Source organism: Callorhinchus milii, unplaced genomic scaffold (genome assembly GCF_018977255.1).
Source record: "Callorhinchus milii isolate IMCB2004 unplaced genomic scaffold, IMCB_Cmil_1.0 Scaffold8, whole genome shotgun sequence".
NCBI classification, from domain to species: domain Eukaryota; kingdom Metazoa; phylum Chordata; class Chondrichthyes; order Chimaeriformes; family Callorhinchidae; genus Callorhinchus; species Callorhinchus milii.
Genome location: NW_024704749.1, coordinates 2,445,361 through 2,469,174, shown reverse-complemented (window position 1 = coordinate 2,469,174; position 23,814 = coordinate 2,445,361). Strand labels below are relative to the sequence as shown.

At 42.7% G+C, this 23,814-nt stretch overlaps 1 protein-coding gene across 1 annotated transcript in view; it reads left to right on the top strand.

Annotated features, from left to right (window-relative positions):
- The window catches only part of ppil2 (peptidylprolyl isomerase (cyclophilin)-like 2), a 121,051-nt gene that overhangs the window by 43,450 nt on the left and 53,787 nt on the right, over positions 1 to 23,814 (top strand). The window contains exons 10-12 of the mRNA XM_007908613.2: positions 1,025 to 1,185; positions 3,879 to 3,954; positions 11,253 to 11,359. Coding sequence (XP_007906804.1) covers positions 1,025 to 1,185; positions 3,879 to 3,954; positions 11,253 to 11,359 — 344 coding nt within the window. The remainder of the gene's footprint in view (positions 1 to 1,024; positions 1,186 to 3,878; positions 3,955 to 11,252; positions 11,360 to 23,814) is intronic.

Sequence of the window (23,814 nt, the reverse complement as noted above, 5' to 3'; positions counted from 1 at the left end):
CTGCCCCCACACTCTGGAACTCCATCCTTCGGTCCCTTCACCTCACTTCCTCCTTCAAGGACGGTCTCAAGACCCTTTGATCGTGCCTTTGGTCGCACTCCCACCTCTCTGCCTTCCCTCACCCCTACACCACCCCTCCCCCATGCTCGGGCCTTGACACCTGATTGTTCAGCGCTTTGGGACGTCGTCCTGACGTGAAAGGCGCTCTATAAATATCATTTGTTGTTATTGTCTTTGAATTGTTTTTAATTTGCTTTGAATTCTTTTGCAAAAATATTCTGGTTTAAATTTATTGGTGAAAAAAACTAATTGTAAACGAAGGCTTCAGTATTGGATGCTCAGCTGCTGACAGACGTGTGTTTGATCAACTGTAAATGCCAGTTAGCCCCAGGTCTGACCACCATTATTACCAAATGATGGCCTGGGCCTAGTAAATATCACCCTCAAAGTTCAGATATTTCAGGAATGTTTCAAATTGAGTCTGAACTGTCTTTATTGCTGCTCCTAGGATTTACTTTGAAAAATACTGTTTTTTGTTTTACCACCAAGCAACAATATTGGTTCCCTGCTTGCTATGTTCTGACTTAATTATGTTTCACTGGTAAAAGTTCAAATGTTCTTAAACTATAGTGTCCCCACCTTGAAATTTGGAAATGTGCCAGAGGTTTCAGCCATTTTGAGAAATCTGGTTCCAAAATAATAAGCAACAGAAGTTCAGAGTTGGTTTTATCCAATATTGATTGTAACTGGAATATTAAAACACTGTCAATAATGCTCTAAGTTGCTCAATAACCTACTGAGGACAGTATTCATTTGTTGAGAATATCCAGTTATTGATTTTTGCGCGCTGAGCCTTAAACACATTCTCAATTTAAGTAATTTTAATGTGAACCACTTTTCAATAATCCAGAAATTCATATGAGCTCATTCTCTGCTTCTGTTGGGTTTTCTGTGAAGTGCATAAAAACAAAGGAAAAGGATGAGTATTGCTTAGGTGTTCTCACTTGTACATTCTGTTTTCCAGAGGAAGAGAAAGCAAAACAGGACCCATCTTATTATTTGAAAACCACCAGTCTGGAAATGAGGGAAACACTGACGGAACTTTACAAAGATTATAAGGGAGATGAAATGCTGGCAGCAACTATGAAAGAGCCTGAAAAGAAGAAGGTGGATAAGATGAATGCGGTAAGTTCAGCTATAAGTACTTCCTGATTCCTCAACTTAGTGTTTTGTGCAACCACCTTGCTGAGGGTTCTGTTCCTCAGGCAACATTTTCTACAAGATTACGATAAATATGATTTATTTTCAGCTGCTTTCTCTCCTGTCCAGAACACATTACAGATCCTTTTCCTCAAAACCCTTTTCCTTCTAGTTTAGTTCTCTAGTACATCACTCAAGAGTACGAGTCTTGAACAATTTGACACTAACAAATGTGCGTTAATCCTCCCTTCCCAAGAAGAGCACCACAACACGTCACTTCAGTAACCATCAATTTCACTCCAGTTTGTTGAGAGGACACTACCAATTTTTTGTTGAATTGTAGGCAGTTTTGTGCTATAGAGGTTTGCCACACTGGAATGAGATTTTTAAACTGCTTAAATTAGAAAGAAATATCACAAAAGTTGTTCTCTTGAAGGAACTGGGTCAAAGTGTCTAGTGGATGTAAACAGAAAAAGTAGGGCATTGAAAGCTCATGTGTGTTACCACGTACTTGAAGATTAATTCTGCCTTAACAAAGAATAGTAGCTGAGTATTCTCAATAACAGATGGATTATTGAAAGCTGGAATGCTCACCACAAGGAGCATTGCATCAAATATCAAACGTGTTTGTATCTATTAGAAAACAGATTTTGAAAACTGTTAAATCCTCAAATGAAACCTTCTATCCACATTTTTCCAATTAATTAGCTGTGGGGGAACATGACCCCACTGTTCCCTTTATCTCACCTCTTTAGTTCTTAGGTATCTTTCATGTATTCATTGCTTTGAGTATTTCCCTCCAGACAGGAAATTTATACAATACAAATTTACATTAGGATTAGGGGTATATAGATTTCACTTGTGATGTGAAGCTTGAGGATCATTTCAGTACAATTCTAGGTTTGGCTCTATCAGATCCTCTGTACATCTATAGAGGCAGCTGTTTGATGCTGAATATAGTGTTGGTTAAGTCCATATATGGATTGAAATGCTACGGAAAAGAGATCTATCCGTCCAGGGGATGAGAATCTGAGAGGTTTTATTGTCTTGAGTCCCTTTACAGTCGAGATTCATCGATTCTTAAATGTACTATTAAACCATTCCCGATTATCCAGAGTCATCATGCCTCAACCTAGGTATCCATGGCTAAAGAAATTCGTAATTTTATAAAAAACAGACCATTTTTTCTGTAAAGTTGCAGAGCGATCTCTAAAGTATTAGTCAGCAATGCACCATCCCTCTAACTCAAATTCACTAAACTAGTCTGCAACCTTGGCATTTGGTTCAATCCTCACTTTTCCTCCTTCCTTCATTGCATACGGTTGCTGAGCGAGACCGCTTGTCATCTTTGCCACATTGCTCACCTCCTTCCCTGTCTCACACAAATGCCACCCAAACTTTCATTCACTTTTCAGACTTGACTTTTCAAATGCATTACCATACACAAGCTCCAATTCATTCAAATCACCAAACGCCATGTGCCGTTCACCCCAGTCCTCACCAAGCTCTGCTGGCTCTTCATCTCTCAACGATAAACTTTGGGATTTTCAACTATGAATCTCTTCCGCTCGAGTGATTCCCTAACTCGTGGGATTCTGCGCCTTCAAATCTTAGTACTTGCTGCTCCCCCACTAAACTCTGCTTTTTTTTTGTCAGCCGGGTGTCTGGCACATGCAGAAACCCATCACCATGTTTAAAAGTATCCAAACCGTGCTGAGATTTCCATGTATCCCATCTGCACATGCAAATCCCAGAGATAGATTGTTGGAATGGAATGCGCACTCTTTCCCTGGAGGGACACATCCTGCTTTACCTAATTCCGGAAAGTATTAGGCACAGGTTGGCAAGAACTAAGGCTTGGGGACCCCAGACTGTGCACTGGGATAACTGCTGGAGTCTAACCAGCTAAAACCGCACAGCTTGCCATTGATATTGCTGTCTGGCAAGCTTTCCTGCTTCTTGTCCAGCTAGGACCAACCGACCCGTTAGGGCTTTGGCTTGCAGGGTTAACAGGAGGTGAGTGGGATGACTCCTTGCCTCCAGGTCAAAGGTTATTAATAGCGATCTTAAAAAAAATTCTCCTCCCAACTTTCTGAAGTAATGTAAAAATGTATTTCTATAACTCTTTGCAAGCTCTGTAGTGATATCTTTGTTCTGTGTTTCATCTCACCAACCTTGTGTTGCTTCGGTGCTTCTGGGCTGTCATACATAACATGTACCAGTCTATATATGGGATAGTGACTGATGTAGGATTCTGTTCCTTTTTGCTGTCCCTCCAGCAAAGGGAATAACATGAATGCAGGAATGGACAGCAGAACCATTCCAAATGAAAGAAAAACACATTTTTTTTATAACCCATTCTGGGGTAGAAGTTCATGGTCTCCATTTAGCAACAACTTACTCTGGAGTAAGTAATAGAAATCAGGAGCTCAGAGTGTGGGAAATCACAGGTATAGATCTGTATTTCCAAAGACCCGAAAGTGGCTTTGAGCAAAACGTGTGTTGGAATTGGCCCATGTCAAAACTTCAGTCGTGCCAGGTGAATCAGATACAAGGAGAGCATTGCAAGATTGATGCTCCATGTAATCGCAACTTACTTGCATATCAACAAACTTTGTTTTGTGGTTAGGTTTTTTTAATGTGGTTGAAACTGATGGTTTGTTTGCTGAATCCTGCAGGCACATTACTCAACAGGGAAGGTCTCCGCTTCCTTCACTTCCACTGCAATGACACCAGAAACTATGCATGAAGCAGGTAATTGCCTTATTTACTCCAATTCCTTTGTATAATGAGTTCATCTCTCTCTTAATGAGCAGTGTCAAGGTTGGAGGCAACTCACCATCTTAATTCTTGCCATTTATCCAATTAAAAACAGGATGTGTTGTTTAATTACTGCAAATCACACAGTGGTCCTGTATTAATGTCTTTTGAAGGTTCGGTCTGAGAATATTGATTTCTGCTTTGAGTATAATGAAAAGCAGGCCTGCTGACAGAGTATACTCTTGAGGCTCACCGTGTGTTCAGATAATCTCTAAAGGTTAAAGTTTTTACCATTTTGCCCACCAATATACAGACAATTCACTTTACAGTATATTCTGTGAAGTGCTTTGAGAAGTCTAAAAGACGTGGAAAGTGCTATATCAAATACAAGAATTACTACTATTATTCAACTAATAACCTTTCTTTTCTAATCCTCCCTAAAAGTGCTGCCTTTTTGGGTACAGTTTCACAGTGCCAACTATCTACTGGCAGCTCACCTGAATGGATACTCTCCAGGTGTTAGAAGCCCGATATTCCACCTCACTTTAGCCTGTAGCACCCTAGCAATGTACAGAACAGACAGCCAGCATAGTGACTTTAAAAAACACTGCTTTAAAGAACAGTCCTTCAGTCCCATTAACTGTTTTTCCCCCACACCCCTGTAGTTTACTCCTGTTTAGATATCCATCTAGTTCCCTTTTGAAAACAAATACTGATTCTGCCTCAACTACCACTCCCAGCAGGACATTCCACATCCTAAACTCTGTAGATGAAAATATGTCTCCTAAATTTTTTCTTCAATTAAGTCTATTTCAAAACTGTTTTTCTTTTTCTGCACTTCTTATGTTCTTCCAGATTAAGATCAATAAACAAATATTAAGAAATAGTTTATTTATTAAGCTAGACAAGATCCCAACTAATAAATAATGATTGTGAGTTGATGCCCCTTGTCCTTGAGCTCATAGTCTAGGGGCCAGTCTAGACAGATACTCCAATACACTGTGTTACATTCTTCGGATCAAACATTTTTTAAAAAAATGTTTGTTCAGGTGGATGTTAAACTTTAACTATTCAAAAAGAGAAGGGAGTTTCTCCTGGTGTCCTGACCAACAATCTTACAGTAAATCCTGTGAAGCACTTGGAGACATCTCCTGATGTGAAAGGTGCTGTCACAAAAAATCCTTCAAAAAAATTGATCATTTCAATCCCCATCTGTTTGTGGGACGCTGCTGTGCCCAATTGGCTGCTGTGGTTCGCCTACAAAAATACAGTCAATTCACTTCACAGTATATTCTGTGAAGCACTTTGAGACATCTCGAAGACATGATGAGGCGCTATATCAAATGCAAGGATTATTATTTGTCACCAACTTAGCCCCGGTCATCAAGTACCCCAGGAATGGCTTCTCCTACTTGAAGAGCTTTTCAGGTTACACTGAAAAGTACTCCCTCAGGAATCCAGCCAATAATTCTGGTATGTTTTCAAAGTGAATGCAGTGACCTGGAACCTCTCTCTTGCTGTAGGCTTCTACGTTTATTGTTTGAAGGTTTTAATAAACTGCAGAGATTTTAGGAAATAATTATTATGTTTGATCTCAGTCCAACTTTCAAATTGCATAAAGTAAAATAATAAAAAAACATCAGTTTGGCTACAAGATCCATTGATGAATTACATCCCCACATTAGTTATTTTCACCAAGTCCTCGCAAGTTGCTGCTGATGAATATAAAGCGGTAATGAGGTGGAGAAGCAGAATGATGAACAATATAGGATTGCATTATTTGAGTGGTGTTAGGTCTATGCATTGAACCTCATTTCATGGTTCAACTGTCTTAAAAAAAAAAACATTCTGGAGCCAGCAAATAGGGAACATATTGAAAATGGTGACTTTCCTGAGGAAATATTGCTCTGTGCTTTGTAATAGAAATGACTTTTCTTTCCTCCTACTCCTCCTCATTTTATCCCACGTTCTGCCCTTTCCTCGAGTCCATACCAAGAAACATGAGCCAATTAATCTCATCAAAGAATCGGATGTTATTTGAAGTGCAGGACAATATCCTGAGGTCACACAGGGTTCAACACATCACTTTGTAATGTAATGGATGAGGACCTTCGTGAAGGGTACACTTTATATAAAAAAACCCTTTTTGAACCCCTCAATGTGATTTATATTGTACATCTGTGCTGCACTAAACAGTGTCTACTCAACGTAGCAACTAAAATCTGAAAACCTCCAACTGACTTATTGCTTGCGTTCTCCGAGGGAAATAGTTTCTGTTGTGAGAGTCTTATACGTCCACTTTCAACAACAACAACTTGCACTTATATAGTGCCCTCCACTCGGGGTAGCGCCTCAGAGCGCTTAACAGTGGGGGAGCCTGACTCTGAGTCGGGGGGGAGGTGGCCGTAAGCACAGTTGAGGAGGAAAGTTTTCAGGTGGGACTTGAAAGAGGGGAGAGGGGGCGCAAGGCAGAGGAATTGAGGGAGAATGTTCCAGAGTTTTGGGGCATAGTGGCTGAAAGCATGACCTCCAATAGTGGGGTGCGAGGGACAAGCAGGAGCCGGTGCCCGTCGAGTGGAGGCGCCAGATGGTGGATTGGGGAGTGAGGAGGTGGAGAGGGAGGGAGGTGCCAGGCAGTGAATGGATTTGAACACAAGAGTGAGGAATTCAAAATTCTCCTGAGATGATAAGGTAATGCGATGGGGCAAGAAGAGGGCTTGTTCAAGGCAGAGCACCCCCAACAGAGTACCAGTCTCTAATCGGTACTCAACATTAGCTATCGAGAGCGTGGAAGCCTCTCGTGAGGACAGCAGTGGACATTCTGTCTCAACAGGACAAGGGCATGGTTCACAAGGGCAATACAGTTGTGATCGGGGATTCAACAGTAAGAGGCACTGACAGGATCTTCTGTAATCAGAATCGTGAAGCTAGGATGGTTTGCTGCCTTCCTGGTGCACGGGTAGTGGACTTCACAGAGCGCATGGACAAGATTCTTCAAGGGGAAGGAGAATGTCCAGAAGTCGTGGTCCATGTGGGGATCCACAATATTAGTAAGAAGAGGGCTGAGATGCTCCAGGGCGAGTATCAAAAGCTGGGGAACAAACTCAAGTCCAGAACATCCAAGGTGGTGATCTCTGGGTTACTCCTGGTACCTCGGGCGACAAGGCAGCATAATGAAAGGATCAGGCGCATGAACAATTGGCGGGAGAAATGGTCCGGAAAAGGTTTCCATTTTCTGGACAATTGGGACCATTACTGGGGGAGGTGGGATCTTTACCTTGAGGATGGGCGGCACTTAAGCGAGGCAGGGGTGAGCTTCCTTGCCAAGAGATTATCAAATGCTGTAGGGGCAGATTTAAACCAGTGTCGAGGGTGGATGTGTATCCAAGGATAAACAATGGATTAGAGATTAGAGGAAAAAGACAAGTGGGAAGTGTAGAGCAGGTACAAGACAAAATAGCAGCGCTAAGGGCAAGGCAGGAGAAAGATTCATAGACTGTGTACAGGAAAATTTTCTTGAGCAGTATGTCTCCAGTCCTACGAGGAACGAAGCATTGCTGCAACTAGTCCTGGGGAATGAAATAGGTCAGGTTGAACAGGTTTCGGTAGAGGAGCACCTAGGTAACAGTGACCATAATATTATTAGATTTAGATTACTCATGAACAGGGACAAAGTACAGTCAAGGGTGAAAATGCTTGACTGGAAAAGGGCTAATTTTGATGGGCTAAAAAGGGACCTAGAGTTATTGGACTGGCAAGTAAGACTAGCAGGTAAAATGACTCATGAGCAATGGGAGATCTTCAAAGATATGATAGCTCAAGGTCTAAATAGATATATTCCCACAAAAGGGAAATGTGCGACAACCAAGCCAGCCTGGATGACCAGGGATATTCTGTCTAGGATGAAAAAGAAGAAGACGGAGTACGACAATTGGAAGACGCAAGACACTGAGGATAGCAAAGCGCATTGTAGAGAATGCAGGAGTGATCTTAAAAGAGTGATAAGACAGGCTAAAAGATCGCATGAGAAGAGGTTAGCGGATAACATAAAGGGGAATCCTAAAATATTTTACAAGCACATAAAGGAAAAAAGGTTAGTTAAAGGTAGGGTGGGGCCAATCAAACACAATGACGGCAATCTTGTTGTGGAGGCAGAGGGTGTGGCTGATGTACTGAACGAGTACTTTGCATCTGTCTTCACAACGGAAATGGATGCCCCAAATGCCGCAGAATTGGATGAGAGGGATGAGGAAATAGATCAGATTACTTTAGACAGAGAGGAAGTTCTGAAAAGATTGACTGGGCTCAAAATTGATAAGTCACCAGGACCAGATGGGTTTCACCCAAGGTTGTTGTGGGAGATACGGGTTCAAATAGCGGAGGCTTTGGCCATTATATTTCAGTCTTCATTGGACACAGGAGTGGTGCCAAGAGACTGGAGAGTGGCTAATGTTACCCCACTCTACAAAAAGGCCCAGAAAGACAAACCCGGAAATTACAGGCCAGTCAGCCTAACGGTAATAGGAAAACTAATGGAGACCTTAATCCGGGACAGAATAAATCTCTACACATGGATTTGTTAAAGGCAGTTTGGATTAAGAAGTGGCTGAATGACAGAAAGCAGAGGGTGGTGGTTAATGGGTGTTTCTCGCAATGGAAGGAGGTGTGCAGCAGTGTCCTCCAGGGATCGGTTTTGGACCACTGCTCTTTCTAATATATATTAATGATCTGGACTTGGGCATAGAGAGCACTATTTCCAAGTTTGCAGATGATACAAAGTTAGGTAGGGTAGTAAATAGTGAAGAAGGTTGTGACGGACTGCAGGCAACATACACAGAATGGTGGAATGGGCTGACATGTGGCAGATGGATTTCAATGTGGATAAGTGTGAGGTGATACACTTAGGAAAAATGATAGGAGGCAATATAGACTTGGTAGCTCAATCTTAAAGGGGGTGAATGTACAGAGAGATCTGGGTGTTCAAGTAAGTGAATCATTAAAGGTAGCGGGGCAGGTAGATAAGGCAGTAAAAAAGGCACTTGGTGTACTGAGCTTTATTAGTAGGGGCATAGAGTAAGGAGTTTATGGTTAATCTATACAAAACACTGGTTAGGCCTCAGCTGGAGTACTGCGTCCAGTTCTGGGCATCTTACTTCAGGAAGGACATTAAGGCACTGGAAAGGGTGCAGAGAAGATTCACGAGAATGATACCAGGAATGGGGAACCTTAGTTATGAGGACAGGCTGGAGAAGTTAGGACTTTTCCCATTAGAGCAGAGAAGGTTACACGGGGACCTGATAGAGGTTTTCAAGATCATGAAAGGTTTCGACAGGCGAGATAGGGAAAAGCTGTTTCCGCTGGTAGGTGTGTTTGTGACCCGCGGTCACAGTCTTAAGATATCTACCAAAAGAAGCAGACGGGAGGTTAGAAGAAATGTTTTCACTCAGCGAGTTGTTCGAATTTGGAATGATCTGCCTGAAGGGGGAGTGAAGTCCGATTCGATAACAGCTTTTAAGAGAGAACTGGATAGGTATCTGGGGAAGACGGGTTTGCAGGGTTATGGGGAGAAAGCTGGTGATTGGGGTTAGTGAAAGTGACGCTCTGTCAAAGAGCCGCACAGACTCGATGGGCCGAATGGCCTCCTTCTGTGCCGTAACATTCTATGAATCTATGATAATCTGGAGATGGCTTGCCTTGAACTATTAACTATAATAGGCTCTCTGAGATGCTACCCTATATAAGTGGAAGTTGTTGTGGTAATGGATTCTAAGCCATAGCAGAGCTTCACAGCTGAATCAAAGTATTGTAAAATTCTCAACATACCTGAGCAGTGCAATTCAGACTTATTTTACTGCGCATGTCAGTTACAGGGTTCTGTTCTGTCAAGGTGGGGGTGGAGGGGGTTGAAGGAAAATAATGTTTTTATGTTAGAGAAGCATGTCAGGTTTAAATAACGCAATGTACAGATTGATGAATATTGTTAAAACATTTTGGGATCGGTGCATCCACACAGAATTTTTTCCCCAACAAATAACGCTTGGGTAAAGTTCAAAGCAAACTAGACGTGTCATGGAAGTGATGGGCTGATTAGGCTTTTTATGTTACATGCCTTCGTGTTTTTGTAAAGGAAGAAACAATTCCATGAAATTCATCCGTGCCGTTAATCTGAAAGGGCATAAAGACATCAAATTGGGATAATATAGGAAGAAAACGCCAAGATCATTTGTGCACCTAAGACTAGGACCTTCAAAGAAAGGTGGTAAAAGAAAGCATTGTGTTCAACATGTCCAGGGTTCAGTAAACAACCCAAGTATAACGACAAGAGGTCAGGTTTCAATCCAACTCGGCTGGATGTAAACTGTTTGCAGAAATAAAGCCGTATGTTTCCAAAAAATATATTGAGTACGTAGCCTTTCCACACTTTTGTTCTAGCCTGGTTTACGTCAGGCTTGCTGAATTCAAGATCCTCATCCTCGCCTACAAGGCCATTCACGGCCTTGCTCCCTCCTATCTCTCCAACCTACTATCCCCCTACCTACCTGCCCGTACCCTCCGTTCCTCTGGCTCCGGTCTACTCCACATCCCCCTCCGCAACCGCCTTACCATCGGTGGCCGGGCCTTCAGTCTCTCAGCCCCGAGGCTCTGGAACTCTATCCCCCAGTGCCTTCGCCGCCTCCTCCCTTTCCTCCTTCAAGGCCAGTCTCAAGACCTTTGTCTTTGACCGTGCCTTCAGCTCCCCTCTCAACTCTCTACCCCCTCCTCGCCCCCTCCCTTCCCTCCCCTCATCCTGACCATTCCCCCCTCCTCACTCCCTCCCTTCTCTCCCCTCACCCTGACTATTTCCCCCTTGCTCGGGTCCTGACCCATCTGTCCAGCGCTTTGGGACGTCCTCCCGACGTGAAAGGCGCTCTATAAGTGGAATGTTGTTGTTGTTGCTGTCATGTGAGTCCAATTCCTGCCAAATACTGCACAGGAGCATTTTTTTTTAACCCAAGATTCTGATCCCTGACTGTCCAGCACCTTGGGACTTCCTTCTGACGTGAAAGGCGCTATACAAATGTAATTTGTTGTTGTTGTTGTTGATCCCCGTTCTCTGTGTCAGTAGACAGACACATTCCTTTAGAAACAGCTTGTGTGTGATGGAGGAGACATGACAGAATCAATTGTGAAACATTCTATGGGCCATTCCCCAAACATGCAGGGGACTGAGTTGTGGCTCCAATTTCTCAGCATTTGACATTTACCTCTTGTTAAAAGTTCCAGCCTAATGTTCCTTCATTTTTCTTTCCTAGCTGCGGTTGAAGACAATACAGTGCGATACCGCTATGTCAAGAAGAAAGGTTACGTCCGACTGCACACAAGTAAAGGGGATGTGAATCTGGAGCTGCACTGTGAGATGGTATGTACAAACACTCAGGTATTGCCATATAAATGGGGAGCTTTGGAGAATAGGGAGGTGGTGCTCTGCAAAGAGTGGAGTCGGGCTGTGAATAAAGCTAATTCAGTAACATTAATTTTGCACAAAACGCACTCGGGCCACCACACATTCTTTCTTGGTAACTTAATGTTGGAAGTAACCTAGCATCACTACATCTAATTCTAAATGTAATCAGACCAAGCATGTGCTCACTTAAAAAACGTCTCTAAACACTACCTGCTTTCAATGTAAAATTGATAAGCCAGTAGAAATTACTCCTGGTAGCAGAGAGAAATGCACTATGCAGGGATAGCTGAGAGCAAAACACTTTGTAAATATAAAGCATTTACTCTGGAGGTTTATGTACTACAGTTGTATACGTTTTATTGTTTTTAGAGTAAAATAAGCATTTTAACGGTTGTGGAATGTAGAAGTGAAACCTATAAGACACTGCAATCCAGAATTCTAAGTGAGGCCTTCAAGTTCTGCTTGGAAACTAATGGATTTATGACAGTTATATTGAGTTGGGAAGAGTCTGTCACACATTGGATTTTTGCTGCACATCGCAGGCAGTTAGCAAATAAAAATAACAATGTTTGGCTGATTTTGAAAAAAGACCAGGCCTAAAAATAGGCTAATTTGTAAGTGATTTGTAAGTCCCAGTGCCTTGGGACGTCCTCCTGACGTGAAAGGCACTTTACAAATGTAATTTTGTTGTTGTTGTAATTCACATTAGTTGTCTCTGTATACTGTGACATGCTCACACACATAGTTGCACGGTGTCGAGTGAAATCCAGGAAAGGATTGCAGTTGGCTGGGAGCCTCAACAGCAACAATAACAACAAGATTGTATTTATACAGCGCCTTTCTCTCCGATGGTGAACCATTTTCATGTCTTAAGTGCTGTTAGCACTGATCTTGTCCTGCCTTGCCTAGTTTGAAGGGGTTTTCAACGACCAAATTGGTAACACTTATGTTGATTATTGATTTTTGGTGAGGCCTTCCTGATGATTCCAGTGGTCCTGTCAATATGTGTAACCAAAACGCAAAATACTGCAGATGCTGGAAATCTGAAAGAAAAACTGAAGTTGCTGGGAACCTCAGCAGGTCAGGTAGCATCTATGGAGAAATAAAAGTGAGTCAATGTTTCAGATCCACGACCCTTCGTCAGAACTGGGGCATGATGGGAGGGAGAGACTTTCAAGGACTAACAGAGAAGGGGGAGGCAGGGCAAGGAAGATAAAGGAGAAAATGGGGTGGGGGACGGGATGATGGGTTAAAGAGGGGTTAATGATGCAAAACGAAGTGGGGGATTGCAGCAAAATGGGAAAATAAAGGAAGGGAATTGAAACAAAACAGCCAGACCAGCGAGAGAAAAGGTGTGTCTGGGACCCAGATTATGTGGCAATGGTCACAGAAGAGGGGGAAGGTGAGCTGTTATGTTCTGAAATTATTGAAATCAATATTGAGGCCAGAGGGCTGTAAGGTCCCTAGCAGATTGATGATATGCTGTTCCTCGAGCTTGCGCTTTGGTTCATGGGTACAGTGAGGAGACCATGAATGGAGAGTTCAGAGTGGGAGGGAGAGTTTAAGTGCCAAGAAAATGGAAGCTTGATTTCACTAATTTCAGACCATAACAGCTCACATTCCCCCTCCTTTTTGAGATAGAACATAAGAATTAGGAGCAGGAGTCGGCCATTTGGCCCTTCGTGCCTGCTCCGCCATTCAATAAGATCATGGCTAATCTTCTCACCTAACTCTGATTACCTGCCCTATCCCCATATCCCCTAATCCCTCTATTTTTCAAGAATCTATCAGTCTTAGCCTTGAAAATGTTCAAGGACTGAGCATCTACAGCCTTCTGGGGTAGTGAATTCCATAAGTTCACTACCCTCCGAGTGAAGAAATGTTTCCTCATCTCTGTTCTAAGAGGCTGACCCTTAATTTTAAGACTGTGACCCCTGGTTATAGATTCTCCTACCTAGACATTAAAGATCCTCTGGTACTATTTGAAATGAGAGGGTGGTTTCTCCCATCGTGGCCAACAATCCCTCAGATAGAATTGGTCATTCACTTCATAGCTGTTTGTGGGACATTGCTTTGTGGAAAATTGCCAAATTGCCTACAAATACACAGTCAATACACATCAATAAACGTGAAGTGCTTTGAGATGTTCAACAACATGATAAGGTGCTATATCAAACGCAAGGAAGGGAATTTCTTTTGTGACATTGATCCTGGTCTGAAGTGGCTATTTTTATAATCCATTTCTGATCTCTAGAGAAATGACAGTAAATCAAATTGTGCATGTGAAAGTAGCATGAGATGAATCAGCACTGAGTCCAAGCACTATATTAAACACTTTGTACAGTGAACAGCTTGGTAATTGGGACTTGTTTATTCCATATGAGGCTGCGGGGATGGAGGCGCTGTGTATAAAATCAGAAGACCTCCGTGATTAAGAATCTGACCTTCCGTACTGCAGACACCAATTATTCTCTTGTGGAAGGAGAAGGAAAAGTCTCTTGTTTAGGTCAGTCATCTGTTTCTGTTTGCTATCTAAGTGGCCCAAAATAGGCACCTCTAATGATAAGCACATTGTGAGAATGTTTCTATAATTTTTGAGCAAATTAAACTTGTGGAGTATAGCAATGTCATACTGCACAAGCATCCCATAAATAACATGTTAAACATTTCAATTACTTGGGAATGTGTTGCATTGCTGGAGGTGCTGTCCCTAGGATGAGATGTTAAACCGAAGTACAGTCTATCTCTTCAGGCAAGACAATAAAGATCCCATGACACCATTTGAGAAGAGTTTATTCCGGTTTCCTGGCCAACAATTCCCCCAAATAAAATTGGTCGCTCACTTGATGGTTGTTTGCAGGACATATGTGTGCAAATTAAGTGCTGCATTCGACTACAAAAACACAGTCACCATCACAGTAAAATCCTGTGAAGCGTTTTGAGACATTTTAACTGCTTGATCAGGCTCTATATCACAGTCAAGGATTGCATTATTATTATAATAATCAACTCTGGCTTAAACAGCAGCAGAAAACCTTCCACTGTCAATTCTGTGCCAAACTGCATGATTTGTTGCCATCTGCAAGTATTGCAAACTTTCTGGTATAAATAATTAAAGGGCCTGCACTGAATCGTGGCAGAAGGTTTGCATTTCTGTTTTAAAGGTTGGTTGGTTTTCCAACATGCTGAGTTCAACTTTGTGCTCAAATCCTAGTCCTAAAGTACTGTAAGTTTGAAAGTACTGTATTGGATTAAGTAAATTTGAATAGTTGTGTGTTAGCCAATGGGGCAGATCACCAGCAGGTAATCTAAACTACTTGTTTGCTGGCAACGAGCGAAATCCTGAGAATGAGTTAAATAGACCGTCTGCCCAGTTCAGCTGGAACTATACTGAGTGCAGACAGCACAGAGCGAACCAAAGCAGCACTGTAAGTATAAATAGTGCATGAGAGCCTTTGATGTGGTCTAGGGTTCAAATTGCATTAGATGCTGCAGAAAGCCTGCGTGGCTGGAATATTCTGTGTAATACACATGGAAAGGGCGTGGCTGAAACAGACCGTTCCCTTGCTTGCTTGTAAATGAATATGGTCGCCCTGCGTCTGCAGTCAGACCAGCTCCAACTGCAGAGGCTCAGTCTGCGAGTCTGACTTGTTTGTACTTTAGTTCAGGAGCTATTGTGCCCACTTACGCAATCATGTGAGTGATTCCAAATGTCCTCGCTCCACAATAGCCTGGCATGATTGCCGTAAATGCAGATGCAAAGTCTTTGAATATAAAAGGAATGGGCGCAGAATAAATTGTGCCAAACTTGGCATCATAGACCAAGCCACATGAGCCATTGTATAAAACCAGAATAATTTGGGTGTCTGTATTTGAATTCTGTGTCTCCAGGATCTATGCTGTATTGAAAGTAACAACGTACAAGACCTTTTAGTAGTTTGCAATAGGAACTGCTCAAGATGAAAAGCTTGTTATAATAATAATATAATAATCCTTGCATTTGATATAGCACCTCATTAACTATTTGAGGCGTCTCAAATAGTTGTTGAAGTGTTGGATCTGAAATAGTCTATGGATTAGCACAAGATTTAAACGTAAAAACAATAGGGAAATTGATCTGATAGGATGGCACTTAAAAGAGCCAGCACAGACATATTGAGTCAAACGGTCTTCTTCTGTGCTGTAAATTTCTTTGACTCTATGTTTTCAACTGGGGCAGGTGTTTGTAGAAATACTCATAATACTCAAGACCATGGAGAACATCATTAAACTCATAGACATTCCAATGAATCCAAGGATAATGTGATTGAGAACGCTGCAGCTCGTATCTTCTCTCAAACTAAGCTCCATGAGCTTTCATCTCTCCTTCTACCTCACATTCACCCCTTTCTTGCCCCGATCCTCGCCCGGCTTCACTGGCTCCCCATTCCCCAGAGGATTGAGTTCAAGATCCTTGTCCTTACTTTTAAAACCCTCCAGGAGTCTTGCTTCTCCCTTCCTCTGTGACCTGCCAAAACATCTGTCCCCCGCCCGGCCTGCTCCACCATTCAGCCTTCAGCCATTCTGCCCCCACCCACTGGAACTCCATCCCGGACGGAGCCTCACTGCCTCCCTTGCCTCCTCCAAGACCTGTCTCAAGACCTTCCTCTTTGACCGTGCCTTCAGTCATCGTCTCACCCCCCCTTGCCCTCCACCCTTTCTGACTTAAACCCCCAGCTCGGTTCCAAACCCTTCATTGTCCAGAACTTTTGAGAATTCTCCCAACATGAAAGGCACTATATAAATGCAGTTTGCTGTTTTTGTTGATTTAGTGGCTATTTGATTCAGTAATTTAGATAACAATCAAGGAAGGCAGAATTTTACTTCGAAAGTATTTACCCAATTTAATTTAGGAACAATATGAAGACTCATTTCAGAGTATTATTTGTCAATTTCAAAATCCTAATTTTTTTCTGAAGGAGGCAAAGTGAATTATTTGTCAGACGCAGCAGCAGTTGTAATTCCCAAGTTAGATCACAGTTGGGAATTGCTGGTAATTGCCTTGGAATGATTGTATTATTTCCACTCTGTGCATCATGAAATACTCTCTTCAGTCCAGTGCTGGCATGTGCAACATGAGCTTGATACTTATACATTCCCATGGAGCTCCAATGTTTAGCTGAACAGTGACATTTTATTTAAATTATGTTTATTTTTATTTCTGCTTGTTTTCTCATTGTTTTTTTGCTCTGTACTGTGTAAAATCTCAAGGAAGATGTTATTCACTCCCTTTGCCACCAGGAGGTGCACGAGGCTCGTTGAAGGATTCTGCATACAAGGTTTAAGCCATCTGTTTGTCCACACACCTGGATCAGTACAAATGAGATGCTATTGGTCCCTGGAGACGTGTATTTTTAGAGCTTTGATGTATGTTTCTAGACCGCACCACACTGACACTGCTGTGGTCTTGACAGTAATTGAAAAAATAGAGTAATTGTAACCACGGCCAGTTCCAAAAAAAGGTTCTGAATGATTGACAAGATTTCAGGAGCATCTGAGATGGAAATCATTTTCCTGGGCTAATTTTGTTTAAAAAAAAATTCATCTGTTGAAAATGCTACAACTGAAGCACACTAGAGAGCTCATTATCCATGAGATAATGATCCGATGAGAACAACAACTTGCATTTATATAGTACCCCTCACGTACGGTAACAACTCGTTAATCTCCGGCGCCTTGGGACGTCCTCCCGACGTAAAAAGATCTATGCAAATATAATTTTGTATTGTATCTCGGAGGACTAGCAACGAGAAGACAGACTGTCAGGCTCTTGTGGAACAATGGTATTTGACGAGTGTGTGGAACTCTCTGAATCTCCCTCTGGTTCTGGTGCCTCTAAAGTTCTATCTCTGCAATATTTCTGTCTGTAATCCTAAATTGTACAATGTACAGGTGGCTTAGACTTACCTTCGCTGCCACTGAGGAAACACTGTTGGTGCATTTGTGTGAAGTTGTGCGCGTGTGTGTGAGTTTATTTAGAATCGTGTTAGAACTGGCATCAGCGTGTACCAGCAACCCCGTGCACCATTTTGCTTTGATGCACAATAGTGCTTTTGCTGGTATCTCATCCGGCCCCAGAGTCCATATGAGATGTTTAGGGTTGTGGGCAAGCCTTTAGCCACTCTGCTTCCATTCTCTGAAACGCCATCCTGGAGTCCCTCTGCTTTAACCCCGTGCCTCTGCCTTGAAAACAACAACTTGCACTTATACAGTATAGCGCCTTTTACATAGGATAGTGTCTCAGAGACCTTAGGACTTACCAAAAGTCCTACCTTTGCGACCATGCCTTTGTCCACCTCAGCTTCCTTCCTCAGCTCCCCTTCCTCAAGCTTTGCTCCCAGTCAGTTGTGGTGAAGCACTTTGAGACCTCATTTCGACTTGAAAACCGTATTTAAATGTAAATCATTGTTGTTAGCTGGCATCAGATCATCCTTAGCGACTACTCACAACTTCACGTATGTGCCCCCACCCTCTGGAACTCCGTCCCACAGTCCCTTCAACTCACCCCCTCCCTTGCCTCCTTCAAGACCCGTCCAAGCCCCTCCTCTTCTACTGTGCCTTTGGTCACCCTCCTACCCCTCCTGACCCCAAACACCAGCTCGGGAGAGGATCCCTGACTGTCCAGCGCCTTGGGACGTCCTGAGGTGTAAAGAGCTCTACAAATGTAATTTGTTGTTGTTGCACAACTGTATTTCAGCTGATAAATCTCTGGCCCCGTTTCTGCTTCAGTAGCACATGCGCATAAACAACTTGCAGATACATTGCGTTCTACAGGACCACTTCAGAAAAAATAAGTCGAGCTGCCAGTTCAGTTTTAATTGCTCTGAAGAGAGTGGTAAATATGTGGAATAAACTAACCAAAGTCAGTGGAGGCGGAATATGTCAGCAAATTCAAGAGGGAATCACATAGTTATTTGGTTTTAATTGGACGGCTGAGACTCGGAGTAGGATTAATTATTCTTTTTTAAAAAGACTTTTGCTTCGGGAGAGGCCAGATGGACTGCAATGGCCTTTCTGGTCTTGAACACTCATATGTTCCTGTGAATAATTGTGTGTGTCAAGCAAGCTTCCAAAGCAGGCTTTGTTTTCATGGTGTTGCCTGTCAACCACACATCTTTAACAAGCTTTCTGATGAACTCTAATGGATTAACATTGGGGTTTTACCAGTCACCTCTGCAATGACAGAGTTCCATTCCCAGCACTTTAAAAACAACATAAGGGAAGCCATATATCCCCATCAAGTGCAAAAGCTGCCAAGGCTATATAGATGACTCACATGAGATCATTTATTGTGCTTTTTTTAAGAATGTTTCCACACAGACTTTAGTAACGGATTTTCAATCAAATTCACAAAGAAGGAAAATATAGCTGCGCTCTTCCCTTTCCTAGCTGAACTAACAGAAAATTGGAACGGATTCTGTTGAAACGTCAGCCCACTGTAAAAAGAATATTTATAGTCAAACACACCTATTTATCTGAAGCATGCGTTTCCAAAGTCTCATTGATTGAGACCGTTGCTTTCACTTCCAAATGGAAATCTATTTTTTTAAAAAAAACTTTCCTCACTTTACAGAAAATTAGGAGCACAAACTATTGAAGTTTCCCATGGAATTGTCCTTTTCCTCAGCAAACTAATATCTACCAGGATAGCGACACAACTCCTACGCAGCATCATTAATTATTTTAATGTGCAAAGTCGGGGCATGTAGGGAAGCACATTTTTCCTGAAGTTGGTGCTTCTGTATGATGTACGATACCTTGGCAATGACGATTCACTTAGGTAACCATTTTTCATGTGCGATCGTGGATTGAGAATAGTGGCAAAGTGTGAGACGAAGGTCCTTGTCTGATACAATACAAAATTACATTTTTATAGCACTTTTCACGGCAGGAGGACGTCCCAAAGGGCTGATGTGTGCAAGTGCATTTCTAACCGAGTTGTTGCCTGAAGTTGAGGGAACCTTGACCAAACACAGTGTGAGCAACAGGCAGAAGGGTAGAAGACACTGGTGTGGACCTGGGGAATCAAAAGATCACAAAATCAGTTTGGGTTAAATTAGCTCTTCAGCCAATTTGATCTCATCCATTTCCCCCTCCACACCACACACGCAGAAACATACACAACTGCCCTCCCATCACAGCATCGAGCTGTTTTATATGAGTTTTTAAAATTATTAGTGTCCTGGCCTCAGCTCTTCCTGCTATCCTGTGGTATATGGGGTGGCAAAGGGAGCTGCATGTTACATTACAAAAGATTGATGGAATAACAAAGTTGGAAAAAAAATTAGTTGTGGATTGATTGAAATCAATGTATTGTTAATTTGATTGGTTTTCATAATCCATCGTTATCATTCATCAAATGGTCATATAAAATCTGAATTTGTTTACCATTGTACAGATGGAAATAGCCCAGTGAATCACTGTTATCTTTTGAACGTGTCTGATATTGATGGATTAAACATGTGGGTTTCCTGCCGTAATCACTCCATTAAGGTTTACGTGCTTTTCCGTAGCAATCAATCCCTGTTTTTTGGCTGTGTTTATTTTTATGGAATTTTCCAAAGTTCGTGGTCCAACAGTACTGCATTGCTAATAAATCTTAGCAGCAATCTTCTCCCTCTAAATCAAAGCTTAGGTCTCTCTGGACTGTGTTACTTGTAGAGCTTATGTCGGCCTTCCACAACTAATCAACAGAAAGAGTTAGCAGCCCCAGGCGAGTGAAGAGCAGTCGTGCACTGCTGCAGTGTGCAATTGTCATTCCTCTCTAGTGAAGAGCACTTGCCCTCTGATAAATATACTTTTGAGTGTTTGGCGCTTAGAACCCACACAGGTCTAGGAGATTTGGGGCTTTTTCAACCCTTCATTAGTTACCACTTATAGTGGGAGGCTTAATAACTACCAGTTTCCAAAGTGATTGCAAGTGGAATCAAATATAAAATGTTTTTTGCGTTAATTAAGCTTTCTTTTCAGGCAGAGGTGAGTGCAGACCTTACTATTTAAACATTCTCCTTTCCCCTCTGGAAAAAGAAACAGCAAAAGCCTTTCAGTCAGTCTACAACATTTCTAGTACTTAAACATTCAAAGATAATGCCCCAGAATTTATTTCTTTGTAAACAATCGGTTGAGGAGTGTCAGATGGTCTTACATATAGGTGGGGGCAAACTGAAGCCTGCAAGAGGGGCACAGCAAAGCTGCAAAGCACTGACTTAATTTCAGCTCTGCAACTCCTAGATTTCTTCATATCCTGATCCATAGTTTTAATATTGAGCTGTTACCTTATTCTCAAGGTTTACTCCACACACCTCTGTTTACCCAGCAGCAAGTAGGAACCCGGTTGTCAGTCAGTCAGCGGATCGCTTTTCAGGAGGTAATAATTCCTTCAAAAAAAATAACAACAAATTGGTCACTCAATCCACGACTATTCATGGGACACTGCTTACGTAATTGACTGCTGTGTTTCTCCCATAAAATCAACTCCAGTTCCACCAATGTTCTGTCCACTTGCTTGTCAGACATCAAGACCTGGATGAGCACCAACATCCTCTACAGAATGTTGGCAAGACATTCAGTGAGGTTGCAGTTTCAATGAGTCTGAGGGATAAGCCGGGAGGTTAAGGAGGTTCCTGTACCTCTTGACCATTTTCTTGTACTTCTGCCGAAATCCTAAAATGGCTCTCAATCCAAAGTTGACTTTGGTGTTGTACCTGTTTTGTACTATTTGCTTGTATTGGTGTTAAACTTTCAGTCTTACTCCAACAACAACATATAATGCCCTTCAGCGTCCCAAAGTGTTTGACAGTGATCGAGTCTGATACTGAGACAGGGGGAGAGAGAGGGGGAAGGTGACCACAATCAAAAAGGATGGTCTTTAGGCAGGATTTGAAAATGTGGAGTCCGATGCCGAGCCAGGGGGAGGGAAAGGTGACCATAGGCATGGTCGAAGAGGCACAACCTCAAGGTGATGGGGTTGAGGGAGGGAGTTCCATAGCTTCAGGGAGTCGTGCTGAAGACACGGCCACTGATGGTAAAGCGGAGGATTCGAGGGAAAAGGAGGAGGCCGGAGCCAGTAGAACAGAGGCAGTGAGTACTGTTGTGGGAGAGAGGATGTTGGAGAGATTGGGGGGTGTCAAAGCGTGGAGGGATTTAAACACTAGAGTGAGGATCTTGAAGTTGATCCTCTCTGTGACAGGGAGCCAGTGGAGTTTGGCAAGGACTGGAGTAATCGGGTTACGGAGTTTAGTTCAGGTGGCAGAATTTTGGATGAGTTAAATTTTGTGAATAGTGGAGGAGGGGAGACTGGCAAGGAGGGCGTTAAGAGTAGTCCAGCCGAGAGGTGACAAAGGAGTGGACAAAGTTTTTCGGCAGCTTGTGGAGTGAGGTGTTGTCGGAGACAGGCAATGTGGTGGAAGTGAAGGAAAGTGGTCCTGGTCAGCGACCAGATGTGGGGGAGGACGGATAATTGGGGATCGAACCTGACCCCTAAGTTGCTCACAAGTTCAGAGAATTGAAGGAGAGCCCGGGGAGTTTGAGGAGTTCAGACCCGCAGGAGAGAAGGCGTTGATGGGAGCCAAAGAGTATGGTTTCCGTCTTGCCGATATTCAGCTGCAGGAAATTTGCGCTCATTCAGGCCTTGTCTGCCAAACAAGCTGAGAAGGCATTCAAAATACAAATGGAAAATCAGTGTGAAATAGTTCTTTTCCTTGCTCCTCCCGCTCAATTGAGTCTTACTCATAAATCACAGCAATGATCAATTAAATACAACAACAAAATGACATTTATAGAGCTCCTTTCACATCGGGAGGACGTCCCAAGGCGCTGGACAGTCAGGTCAGGACCCGAACATGGGGGAAGGCAGAGAGGTGGGAGGTAGACCAAAGGCACGATCAAAAAGGAGGATCTTGAGACCGGCCTTGAAGGAGGCAAGGGAGGAAGCGAGGCGAAGGGACTGTGGGATGGAGTTCCAGAGAGGCTGAAAGCCTGGCCGCTGATGGTAGGGCGGGTCGGGTGGGAGACGTGGAGCAGAACGGAGGGAGCAGACAGGTTGGTAGGGGGTAAGAGAGGTAGGAGGGGGAAAGTCCATGGATGGCCTTGAAAGTGAGGACGAGGATCTTAAACTCGATCTTCTGGGGGAGGGGGAGCCAGTGGAGTCGGGCAAGGGTGGGAGTGATGGGGTCACGGAGCCTGTTGCACAAGAGTACACGAGCATTAGTGAGAAGTTTTGTCAATAAGCTATTCATCAAACTCGATCCAACTTTTTATATGCTCTTGTGTTTAGTATACAGTTATATTTAGTATGTAGTTATATAGTTCAGTTCATTGCTGCAATTTTTACTTGGATGCAGTTATATGTTTGAGAATACTGATAAATTGTGCTTTAGTGGATTAACTGTTTTATCCACAAAGTGCCAGTTTATATTTCCTAACGCCGTTTAGATGAAAAAAATGAACAATATTCACAAAGGAGAATCTACATAAGGGTGGTTGGATGTGTTGTCAAATATGCACTTAGCTAACTGGTACTCTACTCTTCTGGTTGTAGATTTAAAGGGTGAGATACCTTTATTATTCTACATAATACACAAACAACTTTGAAGCTGTGGGATGAATGGAAGAATATTACCTTTTAATTATAAATGCTGTTTGTTTATGACAGATAATCTTCCTCATTTGCAAATGCCACATAGCAAAGTTCCCTTTGCTAAAGGATTAATCTTAAAAACAGAACCTAGACTTTTAGAACTGAGGTTGGGAAGCATGTCTTCACCCAGAGGATTTTGAAGACGTGGAACCCTGCCCAGCCCAGAGGTGGCATAGATAGAGAAGAGGGATGTTTAAAAGAGAGACAGATACTTGAGCAGTAAAAGTATTAACAACAACAGCTTGCATTTATACAGCGCCCTTCACGCCGGACAGCGTCTCGGACCGCTTAAAGGACGGTGAAATGAGGAGAATGCTCATTAAAAGGAATGGGATAAAAAGGATCTGCCAAGATCACAACATCACAAAATTAGTTTGGATAAAGAAGGCCCAAGTGGTCTCATCCTTCCAGAATACCCACCTTACTGTCCTCCCGTCACAGAATCCCGTAATTTTTTTAAAATGAGTCCAGTAACTGGGCTTTAATCACCCTTCCAGCAAACCTGTTCCAGTCGTTAATTACGCTCTAGGTAAAGGTTATTGTTATCTGTCCTGAAATTGGCTGTTGCAACTCAATAAACTGATCTGGGATTACACCTGATAACCATTTTATGTATTTCTGTAAGGTATCGCCCCAAGATACAATACAAAATTACACTTGTACAGCACCTTTCACATCGGGAGGACTTCCCAAGCGCTGAACATTCGGGGAGCAGGGTGGGGGGGAAGTTGTA